The 23,483-nt window shown below is 38.3% G+C and overlaps 1 protein-coding gene across 6 annotated transcripts in view; it reads left to right on the plus strand.

Annotated features, from left to right (window-relative positions):
• The first annotated feature begins 210 nt into the window (after positions 1-210).
• Positions 211-23,483, plus strand: part of SPART (spartin) — a 31,809-nt gene continuing 8,536 nt past the window's right edge. The window contains exons 1-10 of one of the 6 annotated variants that reach the window (XM_061434764.1): positions 211-360; positions 9,517-10,328; positions 12,045-12,119; positions 13,676-13,873; positions 16,202-16,357; positions 16,805-16,843; positions 19,102-19,225; positions 19,753-19,947; positions 20,863-21,021; positions 21,099-21,189. In XM_061434764.1, the coding sequence (XP_061290748.1) occupies positions 9,519-10,328; positions 12,045-12,119; positions 13,676-13,873; positions 16,202-16,357; positions 16,805-16,843; positions 19,102-19,225; positions 19,753-19,947; positions 20,863-21,021; positions 21,099-21,189 (1,847 nt within the window). In that variant the 5' untranslated portion in view covers positions 211-360; positions 9,517-9,518. Of the gene's footprint in view, positions 361-601; positions 694-1,055; positions 1,136-9,516; positions 10,329-12,044; positions 12,120-13,675; positions 13,874-16,201; positions 16,358-16,804; positions 16,844-19,101; positions 19,226-19,752; positions 19,948-20,862; positions 21,022-21,098; positions 21,190-23,483 lie in introns of those variants that run through there. The other 5 variants (XM_061434763.1, XM_061434765.1, XM_061434766.1 and 2 more) reach the window with 5 other exon arrangements.

Consider the following 23,483-nt stretch of genomic DNA (forward strand, 5'->3'; position numbering starts at 1 on the left):
AGCACATTTGCTATTTAACCTTAGCAGTCAGGAACTTAATTTTCTTTCTTTTTTTTTTTTTTTACCGTGCTGTTTCTACAAACTTTTAGCACACACGGCTCCCCCTAACCATCAAGCCTCAACGCCCACCGCTCTGGACCACTCCCTCCCGCGGCCTGGGGTCCGCAAGAGAGTAAGAGACTGCGCAAGCGCTGGACCGTCGACGTGGCCGGGAGACCCTAGTTGGGGAGTCCGCGCTGAGTCGCTGGCTCAAGTGGTTCTTCCCTGGCCTTCGGCCCTTTATTTTTTACTCCCTCTAGAGTTTTATGGTGACTCAGACATTCCAAGTGGACTGACTTCGCCACAGAGGCCATTTAGAAGGTCTGAGCGGACAAAACTGAGGCTGGGAGGGCGGGGGACGAGTCCGCGACGGAGCGGGCCCGCGTGGGCGTCACGTGAGGGCCGAGCTGCGGGGGCCGAGCGCTCGGGTCACGCGGGAGCCGCGCTGGCGGGCGGGGCGGCGCGGGCGCGTGACGTGGCGCATTCCGCAGCGCGCGCCTCCTCAGGCTTTGTCAGCCGCGGCGTGCGGGGCTCCGGGACCCGCGGGTTAGTCCGCGGGGAGCTCTGGGGGCCGGCGGCGGCGGCGGCGGCACCGCGTCTGAGGGAGCGGACTCTGCGCTGCGGCCGAAGGACCGGGCGGTCTGGCAGGCACAGGTGGGGCGGCGGCCGGAGGGAGGGAAGGAGTCGCCCCTGCGCGGACCCCCCCACCCAAGGCGGGCGGGTGGCGTCGGCTCCCCGGGCCGGCTGCGCGCTGGCCGGGCGGGAAGGGCCGAGAAGGCCTCGGGCCCCCATCCCGGTCTCAGGGGTGGAACTTTCGTGGAAGGGAGCGGTTTCGGGAGGGATTCATTTGAGAAGTTCTTAGTTAACCCTCACCTCGTGTATCTGCGGAACCTTCGAGCTCGCTACGCCCCCTCCCTGTTTACTGTTGGGTTGGAGGGCGCCGCCTGGCCCCCTCGGGTGGCGGTCTTCCCGAAGCATCTGTGGACCATTCTGGCCTCGCCACCCCCGCTGTTTACCGATTTTTCACCCTCACCCGGCGCTTACAGCTTAGAGAAAGTTCCGAAACCTTTCTTTACAGAAAGTCAGCCACATGGGGGTGGGTAGCTCACGATTTTACTCCTTCGAAAACAGTTGTTCCTGTTTGGGGGGGGGCGGGGGGGGGCACTGCGCACTGCAGAAGATCCCTCCGACTTAATTTCTCTGCCTGGAGAAAGTTGCTTTTGGAATGCGCAGTTCCGTGACACGGCATTATTGCGTTACTGTAGGGTTGGCCCAGTTCGCCACTCTCTTTATTGTAAATGAATTGCTTTACTCTGTCTCTTGAGGATGCTCGAGATTTGCTTTATTGTATTGTAATTTAATGAGCTTGTCTTCACTGTTGTTGCCTCTGAAATGCGTGGCCTCAAAATGTTTAGAAATTCAACTATTTTCTTTGAAATTTCCGAACGCAAAAGTAATATGAGAAGGCCCCCCTGCCTTTATAAGTGGAAGTACTTTTTGTTTCGCTCTCTTTTACATTAGCAGACTTAAGTTGGTGACTTTATGTGAAACGTATTTGGAATAAGAAGCTCTTCTCTCCTGCGCTGTCTCTTACCTGTGAGGCTTTGTGAAATGTCACTATATATAGTTCCTCTAGCAAACCAAAATAGGGTGAGTTGCTACAGAGGCAGTTACAGATAGATATTTGGGAAAAGTTCCTGCTCCTTTTGTTTGTTTGCTTGGTTTTATTTTGTAAAAGGCCTTCTAGGGAGATGAATGCTGCTGCTGCTGCTAAGTCGCTTCAGTCGTGTCCGACTCTGTGCAACCCCAGAGACGGCAGCCCACCAGGCTCCCCCGTCCCTGGGATTTTCCAGGCAAGAACGCTGGAGTGGGTTGCCATTTCCTTCTCCAATGCGTGAAAGTGAAAAGTGAAAGGGAAGTCGCTCAGTCGTGTCCGACTCTTCGCAACACCATGGACGGCAGCCCACCAGGCTCCTCCATCCATGGGATTTTCCAGGCAAGAGTACTGGAGTGGGGTGCCATTGACTTCTCCGGGGAGATGAATGGTTATATTATTAAAGACTTCTTGTGATATTGATTGTTAGCATGATTGTTACTACTTTTAGTGTTTATGCTGCTGCTGCTAAGTCGCTTCAGTCGTGTCCGACTCTGTGCGACCCGATAGACGGCAGCCCATCAGGCTCCCCAGTCCCTGGGATTCTCCAGGCAAGAACACTGGGGTGGGTTGCCATTTCCTTCTCCAGTGCATGAAAGTGAAAAGTGAAAGGGAAGTCGCTCAGTCGTGTCCGACTCTTCACAACACCATGGACGGCAGCCCACCAGGCTCCTCCATCCATGGGATTTTCCAGACAAGAGTACTGGAGTGGGGTGCCATTGCTTTTTCCCAAGTGTTTATGAGATTGAACTAATAAATAAAGACAAAGTGTTTGGTCCAGAATTGAACTTCTTTGCTCCTAGTGTTTTTTTTAAAGTGCGCTTGTGCTTGCGCGCACGCGCGCGCACACACGCACACACACACACACACACACACACACTGTTACATGAAATAAATGCATTTTACTTTTATTAGAACATTTAAAAAATAGGTTAAATGCGCCATTGGTATCTGGAGCCAGGTTTTGATTTGTGATTGAAGATAAATGTAGTGATTGAAGATGAATGTAGTGGTGTAGGTATTGTTTTATTTGATACTTCAGATTGACGTTGCAAAGTCTTCTGTTTTCAACTTTAAAAATTAAAGTGGGAAGTCATGTAATAATAGTTTTTATCTTTTGAAGACACTTGATAAGCACTTGACTATGGTTAGGAGTAGGATAGACTTCTTTGTTTTTAAGTCACCATCGTATAGTCCTTTTTTCTGTGAAATGCATCTTCTCAGAGAGTACTGAGAAAAAGCAAATCCCGTAACAACCACAAAATAAAAATGTAATATTTTAGTAGAAAGTTTCTTCTTTCTGTGATATATATATATATATATATACACATATATATATATATATATATATATATATTTCCCTCTTCAAAGTGAAGACAACAGCAAGGAAGGCTCTTCAGCAGCAGCTGACCCATGGAACCACCCCACACACACACACACACACAAATGGACGTGTGCGCACACACCTGTCTTCCCTGTGAATAGCCCCCACCCCCTTCCTCCAGTGACACATTTAGGAAATCTTTCAGCTCATTATGTGAAATAAATTTTTAAATAAAGACGTTTGCAAGGTAATACTGCTTCTACCTAGGGTTTCTTTATCGTGCATGCTTTCTGTCTTCAAATGCTATCTACCCTTTAAGACTTAAGCCTGAAGTCTAAGTAACTGAAACACTTCAGTTACCCTTCACACCTCCTTCTCTCTGCTCACTACTTGTTCATGTAGCGGGAGGTTTAACTTTGGAGTTAGGTCATTTTCTTGACAAATACTATTGAGCCTGACTCTTTGAATCTATCTTTTCCATTTACCACCTCATTGACTAGTTCTTGAGCAAGCTGCTGAGTATTTGTTAAACATTTTCTAAGTTAGAACAACCCTCCAAGGGTATGAGGAGTAAATGGAGCATATAACAGTGCCGAGCATATCCAGAGAGCTTAATAAAAGGTAGTAAATTACGGTGCTTCGAAGTGTCACAGACCATGTGTGTCTCATGTTTGCAATATAATATCATAGTGAGTGGATTTAGAACTGTGTTTTTAATTTACTTGTGAACCCCCAAAATAATTTGTGTAAAACAATTCCACTTGCATAGGTTTAAGTTGGTTTATAATGTTTTGCATTATACTCTCAGGTGGTTGGAAAGGATGCAGTATCCCACGTAGCATAGATACATTTTAATATAAAATTGGTTCATCACTCTTAACTGTATCTCATGGGGTATAATATTGCACTTTTATATACATCACCATCAGTTTTTAAAATATATGCTATTTTACATGGTTCCTTTTTCTTGAAATTGTACTTTGATTTTATCCATTTCTACTTTTACTCACTCCTGAGTATTCTTTTAATGTAATTTATTTATATTCAAAAGCTTTTTCTTTAATAAAAATACTTGTGTAAGTTGAAACTAAGTTTTAAAATTTTTCTTTGACTATAGCTCTAGGAGTTTCTTTTCTTCTGGATTGAATTATTACAAGTAGTAATAGAACAGCATAATACCCGATGGATTTTGATAAAGGATAATTCAATATAAAAATGGAATTTTAGTGGAAATTTATATCTTAAGGAGATGAATAGTTGGAGTCATGCCTAAAATTGAAATCAACACCTGTGACTTTTGGGCTGTTTGATTCTACCATGAATTCTGCCTTTCCATGCTGGGAAATACACCATAGTAAAAATAGAAATGGGAGTGTGGTATATTTGGTAAAGTTTTGCAAACTGGGAAGATTGTGAAAGGAGCTTGAAATAGGAAAAGCAATAGCATGATAGCTAAACTGCAGGTCTGTTGCCCATAGGTCAGTTTTAGTGAGGAGGGATCTGAAAGCCTTTTTCTTAAAATTGTATATGTTGTTGTTACATGTTCCTTGACAAATCTTCATGTTCCCCTGGGTACACAGTCCCTCATTTAAAGACCATTTGAACTGTGATTGTCAACAGGGGATGATTTTGCAGCCAGGGTACGTTTGGCAATGCCTGGAGATTTAAAAACAATTTTACTTATTTATTTTTTAAATGTTTGGCTGTGCAGGGTCCTTGTTGCTTTGCGGGCTCTTCTCTAGTTCCTGTTGTGACTTCTCTTGTTGCAGAACATGGGCTCTAGGGCACTTGGGCTTCAGTAGTTGCGGTTCCCAGGCTCTAGAGCATAGGCTCAGTTGCTTCGCCTCAAGTGGGATCTTCCCAGATCAGGGATCAAACCTGTGCCTCTTGCGTTGGCAGGCAGATTCTTTACCACGGAGCCACCATGGAGACATTTTTGATCATCATGTGGTGGGTAGAGGTGGTCGCTGCTTCTGGCACCTAGTAGATAGAGATCAGAGTGGGGATAAACATCCTCCAGTGATCAGGACCGGAGAAGGCAATGGCACCCCACTCCAGTACTCTTGCCTGGAAAATCCCATGGATGGAGGAGCCTGGTGGGCTCCTTAGCGTCCATGGGGTCGCTTAGGGTTGGACACGACTGAGCGACTTCCCTTTCACTTTTCACTTTCATGCATTGGAGAAGGAAATGGCAACCCACTTCAGTGTTCTTGCCTGGAGAATCCCAGGGACAGGGGAGCCTGATGGGCTGCCGTCTCTGGGGTCGCACAGAGTCAGACACGACTGAAGTGACTTAGCAGTGATCAGGACAATCTCCCATAACAAAGAATTTTCCAGCCCAAAATGTGAATCAAACTGAGATTGAGAAACCCTGATTTAGAGGATTCAGGAATCATACTATCTAATTCTGTAATCTAAGGCAATGGGTCAGTAAACTCTTTTTAGTAGATGGTAAGATGTTTTAGGCTTGTGGGCCACATACAATCTCTGTTGCATATCCTTGTTTTTATAACCTTTTAAATATACGAAAGTAATTCTTAGCTCCAAGGTCTTTCAGAAACATGTGATCTAAAGCAGTTATGGCCTTCAAACCTCATTTTTCTTCCTTCTGCAAAGTACTGGTAACAGTAACAATGTCTCAAGAGTTGTTTGTAAGGACTGAATGAAATGAATATCTAGCTTGGTCTCCAGCACACATTAAAAGCTCTGTAAATGGTGTCCTTGGTAGTCGTGGTGTCCTGTGTGAGTGAAAGTCGCTCAGTCCTGTCTGACTCTTGGCAACCCCATGGACTACAGTCCATGGAATTCTCCAGGCAGGAATACTGGAGTGGGTAACCTTCCCTTCTCCAGGGGATCTTCCCAACCCAGGGATTGAACCCAGGTCTCCTGCATTGCAGGCGGATTCTTTACCAGCTGAGCCCAAGGGAAGCCCAAGAATACTGGAGTGGGTAGCCTGTCCCTTCTCCAAGGGATCTTCCCGACCCAGGAATCAAACTGGGGTCTCCTGCATTGCAGGCGGATTTTTTTTTTTTTTTAACCAGTTGAGCTATCAAGGAAGAACACGTGGTATCCTATAGCACAGAGCAAAAAATTTCAAGTCACAGTGTTGTTCAAGACCCTGTTCAAGTAAGTCATTTGAACAAACTTAGAAAGAGTGCTGGTTAAATTCCTGGGTCAGCTCGCCATAGCCTGTGTAACCTCTGCTGTCTTGCTTTCTGAACTCTGAGCCTGCTTGTATCTTAAGGAGGGTGGAATGCAGAATTTCTGTCCCATGATGTCTGAGGAAAGAAAGCATTCTACTGGCATTCTGTTCTAAAGACAGATTACAGTGTGGGGTTGTCAGTTTTCATAGGGGATTCAAGGTGGGACAAGTAAGATCTCTGATGATAGTCGATTTTATGTGATGTTTTCTAAATTGGGGACAGATATATATAAATGTACACACACACACACTCTCTCTCTCTCAACTACCGTGAAGTCCCTGTATGTGACTGACCAGTGGTTTATTTTTCAGGTTAGAAAGTATGGTTAGGCTAGTTTGGTGATGCCTTTATAGTGCAGATGGTTGCTAAAAGAGCCTTAAGTCCTTTAAATTATCCTATCATTATAATTTTTACTGAGATCATAGGAAAATAAAACCACAGTGTCTGTAGTAGGCACATCTGGGTATTGAGGGCTTGAAATGAAGGTAGTTGAAATTGAGATATGCCTCAAGCGTAAAATACACACTAGGTTTTGAAGACTTAATGCCAAAAATAAGGAAAACTATCTCAATAATTTTTATATTGGGTACATGGTGAAATAATATTTCGGATGTTTTTGGATAAATAAAATGCTATCACTGAAGTTTTTTACTTTTTAAATGTGGCTATTAGAAAATTTTAAATTACGTATGTAGTTAACATTTATAATTCTGTTAGACAGTGCTGGTTTAAAGCTTTAGTTTAATTTTTAAAAATTAATAATTGTTTTTATCCTGCACATATAAAGAATTAAATATTTTTATAAGGCTTGCAGTGAAAATCAGAGATCCCACCACCCTGGTCTCATCCCTTACTCCCAAAGCTTGTATCCATTTTCTTACCACTTCTGGTCTTTCTGTCTGAATCTATAATAAATAGGATGCTTATATTGTTACTTTATTTTTCAGTGTTAGGCATTGTCCATTAACTTTCTAGTAGGAAAGATGAAATTTTAGGTCTCCCATGCTGTACCACAGGCACATAAACTTTCTATCCATTCATCTTCCCATCTTCTCAAGATGGTTGTATTATAATTTGGCTTGTATCAGGATTCATTATTTATATTATTATGATATTAATCAAAATTGAAACATGCAGTACATTGATTACTTTTCTTTCTAGCTCAGCATCTTGTTTTCCTTGGAGTTAATAATTGTCTTGATTTTTATTTCCTTAGTTTACCATGTACTTATTGCTGATTAAACCCTGAGTCCTCCCACAGTTAATATAGATCTCTTCTGAAAACTTAAGAACACATTAGGTATTTTCTTTTATGCTCTTTTGAATTAAAGCACCCAGTCTTCTTTCCAGGCTGGAGAGAAATAGTGTTCTTGGGCTGGTTAGGAGAGATCTGAGGGTCTACTCTGTAAATTAGCTTTGACTCCATCCCTTATTCAGTCCTTACTCTCTCTCCCAAAGGAGGACTGAATCTCATCAGTTCCTGTGCCTTTGGAGGTTCTACCATGAAATATATGTGGGGCTGCTTCTCTGGTTTCCTGATTGACAGTGTAGGCCTCCATTTTCTCACATCTGTTTTCTGAGTTGCGGTATCTGCCGCCTGTTTCAGAAACGAAGCACTGTTGACTCCCTCCGCCCTCCCTTTTTGTGAGTTTTGGCTCCGTTATTTGTTTTATTAATGGATATAATAAGGTGAAATATAGTGCATTAATCTTAAGTTTACAGATTTTTAATATATGCCTACACCCATGTAATCACCACTCAGATCCAGATAGGGAGCATTTCCGTATGCTATAAGGTCGTCCCCTTGTGTCCCTTTCAAGTCTATACCAGCACCTGTAATCATTGTTTTTGTTTCTGTCATCAAAGACTAGTTTTGCCTGTTCCTCAAAATCATACAGGATAGTAGTCTCAGTATGAAATCTTTTGTGTGTAGCTTCTTTTGTCCAAAGACTTGGTGAGTCATCAGCATTGCGGGCATCAATTTAAAAAAAAAATCCTGTGTATTACTGCATAATATAAACATGCCACTGTTTATCCCTTCTCCTGTGGGTGGGCATTTGGATTGTTTCGAGATTTTGGCTTTTATGAATAAAGCTGCTCTGAATATTATTGTACGTATTTTTGGTGTGTATATTCATTCATTTCTCTTGGTTATATACCTCTAAGTGGAATTGCTGGATCATAAAGTGGGTGAATGTACCTTAGATAGAAATGCCAGACTTCCATAGTGGCTGTACCATTTTTCACTCACACCAGCAAAGTATACGACAGTTCCAGTTTCCATCTTCTCTAACATTTGCCAGTATTCAATTTTAGCCACCTGATAAGTATATATAGTTGACCTTGAACAATGGGATTAGAGGTGCCAATCACCACATAGTTAAAAATCTCTGTATTACTGTCTCTGCCTCAGACATAAAGGAATTGATAAATAACAAGGACAGAAAACTGAAACACTTTGGATTGAATCAGGATACAGACCCTCTTTCTTTTGATTCCACATGTTGTGATGACTCTAATCAAACACAAACTTTTCCCCACACTTAATTAAAGAGCCATAAAATGAAAATACAGTACTGTATTTATTGAAAATAATCTATGTATAGGTGGATCCATACTGTTCAAGGGTCAGCTGTAGTCAGCTGGGTTTTAGTTTCATTTCCATGAAGGAATCATGTGTTGAATGCCTTTTCACATGGCCATTTGTGAAGTATCCATTCATGCCTCTTTCTCATTGAAAGGAATGGTTATGCCTTTTAAATAATCTTGTGAGTCACTTTAATGGAGTTTGGGGAGAGAAGAGGGCTAACTGCATGTGAGAAACCTGCCACCTTTAAATGAAAGTAAGGTAACTTTAAAGCTTCATTCAGATACATTCCTCCCCCTCATTTCTGTCCTCTCCAGTATGTGATTCAACTTCATTTTTAATTAGCTGCTGTAATCCAGAAGTATAATGAGTTGTAGAATGAGACTCTTTTGTTCCAACCTAAAAGATATAGGAAACTTTTCTTTCTTATAAGAAACTGGAACAAGAAAATTATTCAGTAGCTATATTCTGTCTTATTCTCTTACATCTTTAATTAAAAAGATAGGAGCAAGAGCAATATTTATCCATTCAACAAATACATACTGAGTATTTCCTGTATGTCACATCTAAATAGGCTTAGGAAATACATCAGTGAACAAAGACAAGCAAGGCTCCAGTCCTGAAGTATATTCAGGTGGGAGGAATTGATACTAAATAAGTAAACAAATATCTAAATAAGGTAATTAAAAATATATTTCCTGTTTTGCAGAAATGGAACAAGAACCCCAAGATGGAGAACCTATTGAAATTAAGATCATCAAGGAAGCATACAAGAAAGCCTTTGTATTTGTTAATAAAGGACTGAATACAGATGAATTAGGTCAAAAGGAAGAAGCAAAGAACTACTATAAGCAAGGAATAGGACACCTGCTTAGAGGAATCAGCATTTCATCAACAGATCCTGAGTACACAGGTCCTGAGTGGGAGTCTGCCAGGCAGATGCAACAGAAAATGAAAGAAACGCTACAGAATGTACGTACCAGGTTGGAAATTCTAGAGAAGGGTCTTGCCACTTCTCTACGGAATGATCTTCAGGAGGTGCCCAAGTTGTATCCAGAATTTCCACCTAAAGACATGTCTGAAAAGTCACCAGAGCCTCAGAGCCTTAGTTCACTTCCTCAGCACAGTGAAGTAAATGGCAGCACTTCAACTGCAAGTGCAGAATCAAGTAGTACACCTACTACTTTGTCCTTGCTGTGTCAGAGTCATCCGTCTGAAGCACCTCCTGCTTACACTCCCCAGGCTGCTGAGGGTCACTACACTGTATCCTATGGAACAGAATCTGGGGAGTTCTCGTCAGTTGGGGAGAACTTCTATAGGAATCCCTCTCAGCCACCTCCTCTTGAGACCTTAGGGCTGGATGCAGATGAGTTGATTTTGATACCAAACGGAGTACAAATTTTCTTTGTAAATCCCGCAGGGGAGGTTAGTGCACCTTCATATCCTGGGTACCTTCGAATCGTGAGGTTCTTGGATAATTCTCTTGATACCTTTCTAAATCGTCCTCCTGGATTTCTCCAGGTAAGCCAAAGAAAGAGGTAAACAAATTTGAAATATGTGTAGAACATATTGCTTTTATTTGATAATATTTATGATGTGTCCAAGGCAGTGAATGCAAAAAGGTTACTATAATTTCTAGTTCCTTTTTAAATTCATGAAATTTATGTGCCTTCAGCATCTACGTTTGTATTTGACAACATTTCTTTTTCTTTAGATATAAAGTCTTGTTTTAGTATTAAATGTGTGATGACAGGACCTGAAGGAGATTGGAATATTCATCCTTTTAGTTTTTTATCTGAAGAAGAAACCTAATAACTTTAATTTCAAAAGGGATTTGTGTAACTCTTGTGTGAATGTGTAACTTTAAATTTCCACAAATGTTGTCAGGCCCCCACTGAGGGGCCAGACTGGGTTAGATGCAGCCCGGTGTCTGGAACAGTGGTTCTCAACTAGTAGGAACCACCCCTGCCGTCTCCACACACCCTGGGATATTTTGACAGTAGTGGGGACATTTTTGGTTGTCATAGCTGGGACTGGGGTGTGTGCTGTTTCTCCTGGAATATATAGTGGGTAGAGGCCAGGCATACTGCTAAGCATTAAACAGGATAGCTCTTATCAGTTAAAAAAAATAACTGAAAATGTCAGTCATGCCAAGATTAAGAAACCATGGTCTACAAGTAGAGACTGTGATGATGATCATCTGAGAAGCAATTCTAACTTTCCAAGTATATAGATTTACCAGGATACACTTGGTCCAAGAGCAAAGACTGTTGCTAAATAAAGGTTGAGGTTAGGACACTTATGGAATTCCTGAGGTATTCTGAAGGTGAAATTCCTGAGGTATTCTGAAGGTGATGGTCCAGTATCAATCTGTCTTAGTATGGGGAGATGGGTTTCTGGAAGTACAGATTCAGTATTCATTGGATATAACAAAAGGATCTGCATGGCAGGGAGATGACTATTTGAGAAGGCAGGTGCTTTTAAAAGTCCAGGTGATGTGGTTTAGCTACAGTACTAGTTATCTACATTTTTTTTTTCTTTCTTGATATATTTTCAATTCTTATGCAGCTTTTACTTTATAAAGTCCACACGAAGGTTGTTTACAGATAGTTGGAGATTTACTAGGAGTGTATGAAGGAGATATCTGGGAGCATTGTTGGAAGAAACATTTCATTAGTGGACAGGAAGAATAGTGTGAATCATAAGTTATTTTTTGAAAAGAAGCCTTAACTTTGAAAAGAGTAGGCTTATTGATTCTGAGGGGTCTGATAAAAGATAAAATATTTTCTGCTGAACTGATAATAAAATGGCATTGTAAGAGTGGAATTTAAAAAACCTTTGGGTCCTGGGCTACTGGAGGTTCAGGGAATGAAAATTTGAAACATTCTATTCATTACATGAGCTCAACCATTAAAATGACTTGTCCTTTAGTAAAAATTTGTTCTGTGCTTTTAATTCTGTTTTTCTAGTAGCTCCTATTTTGAGTCCTAAATAAAAAAAGTAAAATTGTACCCCAAATGTGAGTCTTTTTAAGGACTCTCATTTACACGTGTTCAGTTATTTATAGCAGTGCCCTAAAAGAGAGTTGCCATGTGTTTACTGAATTCTCTGTTCTTAAAAATCACTATTGCTTTATTTAGGAAATTAGAAATTAAAGTTGGCAGACTAGAATTCTGTGGCTTCTAAAAACTATTTTTTTCTTGAATTTAGTTTTAATATACTTTTTAAACCTGTCAGATTTGTCGTCAGTTCATATGGAACTTGGATATGAAGTTGCTCTGTGAAAGTGAAACTGGGAGAAATCAGCCTGTGGTGGGTGAGCTCACCAATCTATAATACTCTGCCCTGAGAAAGGTCTATAAATTTTATTTGAGAAGATTTGAGGATACTCCATTTCGGTTAAGGTGACCAGAATGTAGTTTATCTTAGAGAAATAATGACACAGTAAAAGAAACCTTTTCCTAACTTTCATCATTTAAGTGTAACAATTACAATTTTTTTTTGTTGTTAAATCCACCACCTGTTATTCATATTTTTTTAAATGTCTATTTTTTTAACTTTATCCTAAGCAATAACAACTGTGAAATTGAGGAAAAGAAGTTGTATTTTTTCCTACATATTTCAATACATGTAGCTACTCAAATTTAAATAGTTTGTATATTACTTGAAGTCATTTCACATACTACAGATGGTTATATATCATACTTTGGAACATACAGCCATCAGTTTTATTGTAACTTGTCTGAAGTTTGATTTTTATGAAAGCTGGAGAGTGGCTTTTAAAATGACTAAAACAAAGATAATCCACTAAAATAAGAATTTGAAAATGTTTGTTAAGCACTTTTCTAGGAAAGAGTCAGACTTGCATACTTGATCTCTACATATTTGTATTCTGTTGGTCAGAGATGTGATAGTATACCAGAATTTTCCATTGTTTATATGAAACCTTTCATCTCTTTGACTCATATACATCACACAATATTTGATAATAATCAATTGTTCTTCCAAGTTTCTTAAATATTAGAAAATGTCTTGGTGAGGGGAAAAATTATATTCTGGTCACTGAAAGAATAATGGAAATTAATACATTTGGATATTCTGATTTAAACTTAATTTCTTCTGAATTTAGATCTCTAGGAGGTGAGTTTAAGTCTTAGTTGATAATCTGACCTCCCCGTATGATGTTGCCGGGCAGCTTTTGGTTTAACTTCAAAATAGATAGTAAATCCATAAATGTAACTTAGTATTCTTGCTCTATCAGATCAGGTTGGACTTAGTAAAAACAAACAAACAAACAACTGTGTTTCTAATTAAAATAATTGTTTAACTTCTCCAGTGGCAGATAGCACGTGTTTAAACCCTAGCTTCACTTTTTAGTTGTTGACTCTGAGCAACTTAATTAACCTCTCAGTGCCTCATTTTTCTTGTGGTTAAAATGACACTAACCAACTTCATGGAATTGTTTTGAGGATTAAATCAGTAAATACATGTGGAGTACTTAGGAACAGTTTGATTTTATTTAGTTTCCGCAAAGAGATGTTTAATAATAAAGAAAAGCTTAATTTACTTTGACTATTATTTCTTTAGAGCTAGACTCATTATCGGTTAACAGTGGGCTATTTCAGGGCACTGGTTTTAAGACTGTTAAATTAGAGGAGTAGTAAGATTTTTAGCACAGTTCCTGTGTTTTGCAGGGGAATCAGGCTAGCAAATGATTTATTTTTATTGGGGGTTTGTTGATGCTGATGGTTCTACAAAGCCTTATGAAATGCATTTCAAACCTTAAAGTGTGTATTTGCTAATCAAACAATATTTAAAACCTCAGTGAAAACTTTGTTAATTGATTTGTTTTTAATTAATCCTTTCAGGTTTGTGACTGGTTGTATCCTCTAGTTCCTGATAGGTCTCCAGTTCTTAAATGTACTGTAGGTGCCTACATGTTTCCTGATACGATGTTACAAGCATCGGGATGCTTTGTGGGGGTCGTCTTGTCATCTGAATTACCAGAAGATGACAGAGAACTCTTCGAGGATCTATTAAGACAAATGTCTGACCTTCGGCTCCAGGTAACTTGTGTGCCACCTTCAGGATGAAAACCTACTTTAACGTAATCACTCCTGCTTTCAAAGAAATTGTAATAAGCTCCAGTTTGATCAGTAGGAAATAGTATATAATTTGCTTGTGTGTTCACAAATATTTAATACACGTTGGGAATTGGCTGTAAATAATGATTATTGTGGTCTCCGAAATCAAATTGTCTCGATTTGAATTTGAACTCTTGCACTTAATAGCTGTCTAATTCAAGTTGATCTATAACTGAAAGTTACCTGAATGTTGATGTTCCCTATACTTTAGTTTCTTTATCATAAAATAAAGATAATAACATCCACTTTATTGGGCTATGATGAAGATTAAAAGTTAATGCCTTAAGACACTTACATCAGTGCTAGCAAGTAGTGTGGTATTAGCTCTTGTTATGACCACTGTCTTCTCGGTTGGAAAACTGGGCTGAAAGAGCCCCAAAATGGGACTCAATGGTGAAGTGGAGGTAATTTCAGCATTGATAGTGAAGTTGCTCAGTTGTGTCTGACTCTTTACGACGCCATGGACTGTAGCCTACCAGGCTCCTCGTTCCATGGAATTTTCCAGGTAAGAGTACTAGAGTGGGTTACCATTTCCTTTTCCAGGGGATCTTCCTGACCCAGGGATTGAACTAGGGTCTCCCATGTTGCAGGCATACGCTTTACTGTCTGAGCCACCAGGGGAGTTAATTTCAGCATTAGCAGATGGATAGTGTTAGATGTTTTAGGGGTATGTCTTGAGGAACAGGCTTTGTCTCAGGAAATTGTCTTTGTTCTTATGATGAACGAAGGCAAAATGTGATTTAAAAAGTGGTTGGTCATCCTGTGAACTTGCCTCATTTAACCCATTTTCTCTGCCCAATACTGATCTGTTTTAGGAAGTTGAAATAGAGTATAATGGGGATGTTTTCTTTAGCTGTTCTTGCCCATCCTAATGTAGGACAAGGGAGGAAACCATTTTTGATTGTGCATATTGACAGTTATTAGAGGTTGAAGAAGATTGATAGCCTGGGTAATATATACATAATAGTATATATAGAAAACCTTTTATTTTCTCCTTCAATCAACAGATATTTAGAATTCATTATTTAACCTGGTTCTGTGTTAAATGATGGAATGGTAAGGAAGAACAGAGGGGGGCTATAAAAATACATATATAATAGCTTCTATTCTTGAACATGTTAATAGTCTGTCAAATAACAATAGTATAGTGTAATCGATAATGGAAAAAAGTGAAAGGAGGTCAGGGAGGATTTCACAAAATAGTTTTGAGTCCAGTTATGAAAGATTTGTTCCTTTTATCTCAGAAAGTAGAATACACCTTCAGTCCATACCTATATCAAACATTTAAGGGCAAAGGTGATGGGAGCAGATCACCAGGTAAGAGATAGGTCAGAGAGTCATCTCAGCATTAGATTGTAAGAACAGTATACGAGAGTGACCTGATGATCAGTATGAACTAAAATGCCACATATTTAAGCTATGCCAACAAAACTTTTGACCCCCGTACGGAAGTGTGTGTAGCCTCAATATGCTCAGGAGAGTTTACAAAGACAGCACTGTGGTCAAATGGGTGTGGGTTCAAATCTAAGCTTTGCTGTTTCCTAGCTGAAGACAGTGACATTTTTAAGTAATCCAGACTTTATGGAGCTGTTATTCTCTTCACCCCTACATTCATTTGACCTGTATTACCAAGCTCTAGGCAAGAAATTAAACTGACCTTTAGTTTAGTTGTTTATGTCCTCTGTTCAGTTTTATTTTTCGGTTGCATGTTATTTTTAGTTTTCTGTATTGTCCTAGAGCTCCAGCAGTAAAGAAAAGCTTAGTTACTCGCTGTACTTTTGACTTGTCTTTACTCTTAAGCATTCATTCAGCAAAGTGTATGTAAGCAGATTACCTTCAGTGTTGAGTGCAGAAGTGAAAAAACAAAAGCAGCCTTCCAACAATGCAGAGTAATTAAACTGGATATGAGTTCCTTTAAACTCATTTAGTCCTATATGTGTTTCCTGAAACATTTATTGTTTAATTAAATTCAAATGTATTTGCATCTGATTTTGTGATCACTTACACCAGCAACTGCTGTAAGTTTATCTTTCATACCTTTTTGTTTTTTGAAATTTACTTTAGGCCCTATCCCCGTGAACCAGAGAACTCAAAAAGGTTTGAGATTTGATAATGAGACAAAAATATAGAGAAAGACTAGCAAAAGTAGTTGTAAAACACTGTCATTTGAATAAGTATATTACTGCAGCATGATGCACCATAGCTTAGAAGAAATGTGAATTTGAACTAAACTGAGTCCTTTATTCCTAGACCAACTGGGACCGGGCAGAAGGAGAAAATGAATTCCAGATCCCTGGAATATCAGGATCTGCCTCTGACCAGTTGAAGGAAGCCAGTGGCACTGACGTGAGACAGCTGGACCCAGGCAGTAAAGATGTGCGTCAGAAGGGAAAACGAGGGAAAAAGGTAAGTAAAGTGAGTGAAAAATCAACAAGGTATGAGGGTGTGTTCTAGCCTAAAGGTACCTTTCACCAGTTTATTTATAAGATCCCCATTTACTAAAGCAGAGCAACTTCCAGACCACAGAGTGATCACTGGTTAAAGTAATTAGAACCAGTGTTAATGTTTCCCTTTCCAAGTATTTATTTAAACTGTCTTAAACAATAGTCTGTGTTTGGAGGATACATCTTTTTCAACTATTGGAAAGATTTTTATATTCACATTAATGATGCATATGCTTTTTTGTTTTGTATTATCTTCTACCTTCCTGTATACACCAAGATCTTGGGTCTAGATATACTTTTCCTTATACTGCCATTTTTATTCAGTTCCTTATTTCTTCATGTAGTCAGCAGAACAGAGAAAATGGCCTTTTAAAAATACATATTTAGCATTTTTTCTTTCATTTCTTAGATTCTGTGTTATGTACCAAATGTTGAATTTGGATTAGAGGTCAGTAAGTATTTATTGAGTGCTAGAAAGCTGCTGGGAGGGGTGGGAGCAGAAGGAGAAGGGGACGATAGAGGATGAGATGGCTGGATGGCATCACCAGCTCGATGCACATGAGTTTGGGTGAACTCCAGGAGTTGGGGATGGACAGGGAGGCCTGGTGTGCTGCGATTCATGGGTTGGCAAAGAGTCGGACACGACTGAGCGACTGAACTGAACTGAGAAAACTGAACATAATAGAAAAAAGTTTAAATTCCTCATCTCAAATATTTACCATCTAGTGTAGAGGATAGATTAGCAAAGAGAGAATTTCTACCCAACATGATGGTTAGATGAAAGTACACAAGTTGTACAGAAGACTCGGTTGTGCCTTCCAAGAAGATGTGTGGTGTGGGAAGCAATTGAGGAGGTTCCTTCTGGGGGGCATTATGGCTGAGATAAGTCCTGAGGTGAAGTAAGCAAACCTGTGAAGAAGGAAAGTACCGTTGTGTGAGCATTGAATAGTAAACAATTTGGCATTGTTTATTGTTGTAACTCTTAAGTGCTTGGTAATTGTCTTTGGAATTAATGAATGTCACATGAATATTGTACTTTTACACACCAACTGTCACTGTGGGTTATGTTGAGCATCTTAGACAGCTTTATGAGGACATGGGCATTCAAAATGGAAGTTAGAAGTTCATTTTTTAAAATTTAATTCTTTGATTAAAAAATATCAAATTACATAAGATGGTAGATATCTTCGAAAAGCTTTATTTCCACCTTCATCCCTATCTACACCTTTCCTTCTGCCATTGTAGGTAATTTTATTAGTGTCTTCTGTTTATTTTCTGGGTTTTTTGAAGTAGATAAAAGCAAACAAAATCTGTTATTATTTCTCTCTCTTTCTTATATAAAAGGTGGCATCATATAGAGTGTCCCAGAACTTACTTGGTCTTTTTTACGTTGTATTTCATTGTATGAATAGATCACAGTTTATTTAATCAGCCTCTTATTGAGGGGTATTTGGTGTGGTTGTTTGCTATTACAAACAATGCATCAGTGAATAACTTTGTAGAGCTATTGATTCATACATCTGTAGGTAATTCATCAATTTCTTAGAGGTGGGGTTACTGTGTCAACAGATAAATGCATTTGTGATTTTGATAGATCTTGCTACATTACCCTTCCTAAGGATTACACAGTTCAGATGGTACTAGGGGTACATGAACACCTGTCTCCCCACAGCCTGCTAGCAGAGTGGATGGTTGCTCTTTCTGTATTTTGGCAGTGCAATGGTGAGAGAAATATACTGGAATACATTAATTTGCATTGCTCTTTTTGTGAGTAAAATTGAGCAGATGTATAAGGGTGACTCGAATTTTGTTTTCTGTGTGGTGTCTAGTCATATCCTTTCTCTGTGATGTCTAGTCATGTCCATTTTTAGTACTGGGTTGCCAGTCCTTCTCAATTTCTAAGAACTCTTTATATATTATGGACATTGGCCCATTGTCAAAGATAGAACTTGCAAGTATTTTGTTCATTTTGTCTTTAGGTTTTATTTATGAGTGGCTTTCCCCCACATGTAGGAGTTTTTGTTTTTAATGTTTTATATTTTAAATCAGGTTGTATTTCTGTTGGGTTAAATTTGAGTTTCAAGTTGTTTTATAATATTATGAGGTCTGAGTTAGCCTGCTGCTAAGTATTTAGAATGAAAAAATAAATTTAGCTTTGAAATTTTGAGTGTTGGCCCTAGCCATTGAATTAGCAAGTATTTCTATGTTTCTTGTTTCCATTCAAATGGAATGGCAGATTCTGTGTTTATGTATTTTTATTTGCTTTTACTTGAAGTCTGTCAAAACCAGTTCATTTGGATGCATTCTTCATTACTGATTGAGTTATTTAACACATCTTTTAACCTTACCGAAGACTGTATGCGTATGGGTATTTAGGGGAATGATAGCCCTCTGAAGGAACTCGGTCTAGTCAAGGAAAGAAAAAAGTCAATTTAAATATAATCTAATAAATGCTGTATTGGAAGTATGTTGGTATTTAAATCTTACTTACCAGTGGGACCTAACATAAGACCAGAACAGTTTTCAGCTTCATGGTGGTTATGGGTATTGTGTTTTATGTACTAAAATGTACTAATAATTAGTTTGGCTAGAAATATTTTCATTCATTAGTATTTATTGGCTTAATATTTTATTACAAAATGCTTATGGTTTTCCTTCATCTTAGTTTTTATTATTTTCATTTCTTGAAACATTTTTACCATTTAGACCAAAGGAACTTCAAGTGAAGAAGTTAATCTGAGTCACATTGTACCCTGTGAGCCAGTTTCAGAAGAAAAAGCAAAGGAGTTACCTGAATGGAGTGAGAAAGTGGCTCACAACATTTTGTCAGGTATTACAGTAATGATAACTTCTTTCACTTATGATGTGAAGCTTTTGGGTGGGTCCCATTAGAGAATACTTGGAAAGATACTATTTTATATTCTGGTTTTAAATGATCAGTTTATAAATACTTAAAAATAGAACTGATCTCTTTGAATGTTACATATTGTCATATTGGTGTAAGTTCTTCTTGGTTTATTTTTCTTTTTTTACTCTTGGGAGAATTGGTAGTGAAAAGCTTCAAGAAACCCCAAGCTTTCAGAATAACTCTGAACGTAAAATAAGTTATTTTCCTTTCCCCTTGGAAATCCCCTCTTAATCTTGGTATAGGTATTAAATGTATACAATGAAAGTATGAAAGTGAAAGTTAGTTGTGTCCAATTCTTTGTGACCCCATGGACTGTACAGTCCATGGAATTCTCCAGGCCAGAAAACTGGAATGGGTAGCCTTTTCCTTCTCCAGGGGATCTTCCCAACCCAGGGATCTAACCCAGATAATCAGTCCTAATTTTATCCAGTTATTTTTCCTTTTAAAAGGTGCTTCCTGGGTGAGTTGGGGTTTGGTCAAAGGTGCTGAGTTTACTGGCAAAGCCATCCAGAAAGGAGCGTCTAAACTTCGAGAACGAATTCAACCAGAAGAAAAGCCTGTGGAAGTTAGTCCAGCTGTGACCAAGGGACTTTATATGGCAAAGCAGGCGACTGGAGGAGCAGCCAAAGTCAGTCAGTTTCTGGGTAAAGTGACTTTAGATTCCTTTACTACTTTTTACTTACATTAAAAATTTTCTTTTAGTCCATTAATCTAATCTCATTTAGATGGTTTAACTTTGAGGGTAAAGAATTCGGACAAAGAAGCTTGATGTTGCTACTTGTGGTGGGATCTGTAGACCAGCAGCACCGACCTGAAAGCCTTAGAAGTATGTCAGGCACTGACACACATACTGATTGGGTATTTCCAGTTCACAGGATGTCTCAGTGATTCTTACTTGCTTATTAAAGCTTGAGAAGCACTGGTTAAAGGTTATTTTGATGGGTTGGAGAGGGGAGCATCTGTGCCTTTGAAAGGGAATGTATTTGCCAAGTGTATTTACCATCCTGGAGTATGACACATGCTTTCAAGGACAAGTCACTGCATTTGAATCAGATTTTTGGTGTGTTACTTTCATATACACTTAAATACTTAATTACTATTTCAGTTGAGTATTTGCTGATAGGGAGAAAAAGTACAAATTCGCTTAGCTGGAAAACATGATAGTTGGATCTACCAGTCTTACATTTAAATAGAAGAGGTGAATGATTCTCTTCTAAGCAAAATGATGAAACATTATATTTAAGACTCACAGTTGGTGATGGACAGGGAGGCCTGGAGTGCTGAGATTCATGGGGTCACAAAGAGTCAGACACGACTGAGCGACTAAACTGAACTGAACTGAACTGAAGCTTTGCAAACACATCCTTAAACCAAACAATAGCCTTTGTTTAAAAAAATAACCAGCCTTGTTTTCATCCTTTTTAAATAGGAATGGTAACATTGTACAATGAAACAGCTTTAGTTACTCATGAAAAAATTTTGCTTAATGAGAATGGTAAAATCAAGGGAAAAATACATGTTTTTCTAAGTTTTTTTTTTCTTTTAAATGGTTATATTAGTTGATGGAGTTTGTACTGTGGCAAATTGTGTTGGAAAGGAATTAGCTCCACACGTCAAGAAGCACGGAAGCAAACTTGTTCCAGAATCTCTTAAAAAAGACCGAAATGGAAAGTCTACCCTGGATGGCGCTATGGTTGTAGCAGCAAGTAGTGTTCAAGGTAACATAAAACTCTGAAAACTTAGGAAGGTCTGTTTGCCAAGGGTTGGTTTTATTTACCTTTGATTGTATTTTCAGGATTCTCAACTGTCTGGCAAGGATTGGAATGTGCAGCTAAATGCATTGTTAACAATGTTTCAGCAGAAACTGTACAAACTGTCAGATACAAGTAAGTTGAATTTTATCATTTTAATAATGAGATCTCATAGCATTTGTTTAACTCTGGGGACAATTAAAATAATTGTATGTCTATTTTTGATTAAATATCTGGTAAAACAGTTTTTTTCACTTGCTATTTCTAAATAGGGAGAAGAGTAAAGATTCTAGAAATCAATAGTATTACTGTGACTTTGCCTTGTATTACTAATTGTTATATTTGTTCATCATTAATGGAAAGAATAGATTCATATTATTTTTAATGCCTGGAGTTTCTATATGCCTTCATGTTCTTGTGAGTGGTGTTTATTTATCTGTGATTTTGGTGGGGAAAACTTGAATTATATTTAAAGTATTACACTTTGTTAGTACTAGTCCCTTCTATATACGAAGAATATTAAATTTTCACATCTTATTTGAATGTACCACTGTGCATGTGTATTGGAACAGACAGATGGTATAAGACATGCCATTAAGAAATGAACAAACATAGAACTGAATTATTCATCCAAGCTCATCTGATAAGTGGTGTTAAAGATGAGACTTAAAAACAGGATTTTAGCTTTTTATTCTGTCTTTATAAGTACTAGAAGGCTAAACTCAAATTTAGTATGAAGGACTTGAGTTGCCTTTTTTAACTTTGAGTTTGTTTAGAGCTTAATAGTTAATGTTTATTTAGAAGAAAAAATCGTGTTCTCAGCTCTTGGTTATATGTGTTAATTATTTACTCACTGACAGCATTTGAGTTCGTACTTCTGCATCAGACATTGTGTTCACTGCTTTTCATATGTAGTGTTTAATTTTTAATGCTGTTATCTCCATTTTATAGATGAAGAAACCAAGAGCATAGAACATTAAATACCTGGTTAAGAATTGGACCCTAGTAAGGGGTAGAGCTGAGATATAAGCCAGGTCTTTGTCGTGCAGTGTCAGGGAACAGTGCCGGGCCACCACTCCCCTTGACGGGATATCTGTGTGAGTTTAGTATCTGGAATTCTTTTCCAGCACTACATCAGTACGTTTAGACTCCCTCCCATCATAGTAAATTAGCTAACTAGTAAATTACTAACTTAATTTCCAGCCTAAGTTGGTTTGGTCTGCTCAGTCCGGGGCAAACATACCTTTGAGTAAAAGTAACATGGCCTGTCATCAAGGAGTGTCAGTTTTACCAGAGGATTTGGAAAAGCAGATGCAGAGTAGATCTGAAATTTTGATGGAAATGTAAAACCCAAGTCTCCCAGCTGACTTCTTGCTACTCTTGGCATTGACCTCTAATCTAATACTCTTTTTGTTACGCCTTTTAGGTTACTTTGATGGATTAGTCATCATTAGAAAAATGGTTTCTTTTTTTGTTGCAAGCACAGGAGAAAGTCGGAAGTGTCTTTTAGGCCAAAAGTGGATTATTTTTAGATTATTATGTGCTAGCTTGGGTAAATAGGTGGTCACATGAGTAAGTAGGCAGTGCTTTATTAGATTTGTCCATTTCCTACTCCTTAAAAAAAAAAAAATGTACCTGAGTACTTGAATTAAGTTGAGTCTTTTAAAAAGTTTGAAGTTTACCCAACTAGGAAGTACAAGGTTTTAGTGTAGATTTTGTATTTTTTGTCCTTAGTGAGGAGAACTTAATGTGATATTAGAGTATTTTTACTGTGATTTGGAGCTAATTTATTTCTGTTATGGTGTATATTGCTAGTTTTATCCTTTCCTCCAAAGATTCAGTTCTTTTTTTCAGAAAAGAAGCAGGTGAGGATTTAGTTAATTAGATTTGTAATTCCAATTATCAGGATATCTTAGTGTTAGCAGTAACTTAATTAGAAACTTGGAAAGACAGGAAGGACAGTGGAAATAACAGGTTTTGTCCAAGTAATACTATTTTCTCACTTATGAATAATCTTGCCCAGAAGTAGAAATTGCTTTTTAGGGGAAGAAACTGCAGGTATTAAACCAGTAATAATTCAGTGATATTTATCACTGAAGAATTTTAGTTCTCCATAATTGACATAAATTTATATTTGTTTGTATTTATGAATTTATACCTATTTAGACTATGAAAGCTATTTGATACAGATGTAACATTTGTATTTTTCTACTCTAATCCACTGATGATGGTATAATGAAGAAAACTTATTATTTTTTGAACATGTATATTCTTATTGCCTATGAGAAATTACTCTCCCAAGTAGTTGTTTCAAATCTGTCTTAATTATTTGCACTATGCCTAAGAGAAAAATATGTTACATAAATTTCCATATCAAGTTTCTTGTAGTATAAGCAAATACAAAGAATTATTATTTTTTTAATTTAGGT

The sequence above is a fragment of the Bos javanicus genome, chromosome 12 (genome assembly GCF_032452875.1).
Source record: "Bos javanicus breed banteng chromosome 12, ARS-OSU_banteng_1.0, whole genome shotgun sequence".
NCBI lineage: Eukaryota > Metazoa > Chordata > Mammalia > Artiodactyla > Bovidae > Bos > Bos javanicus.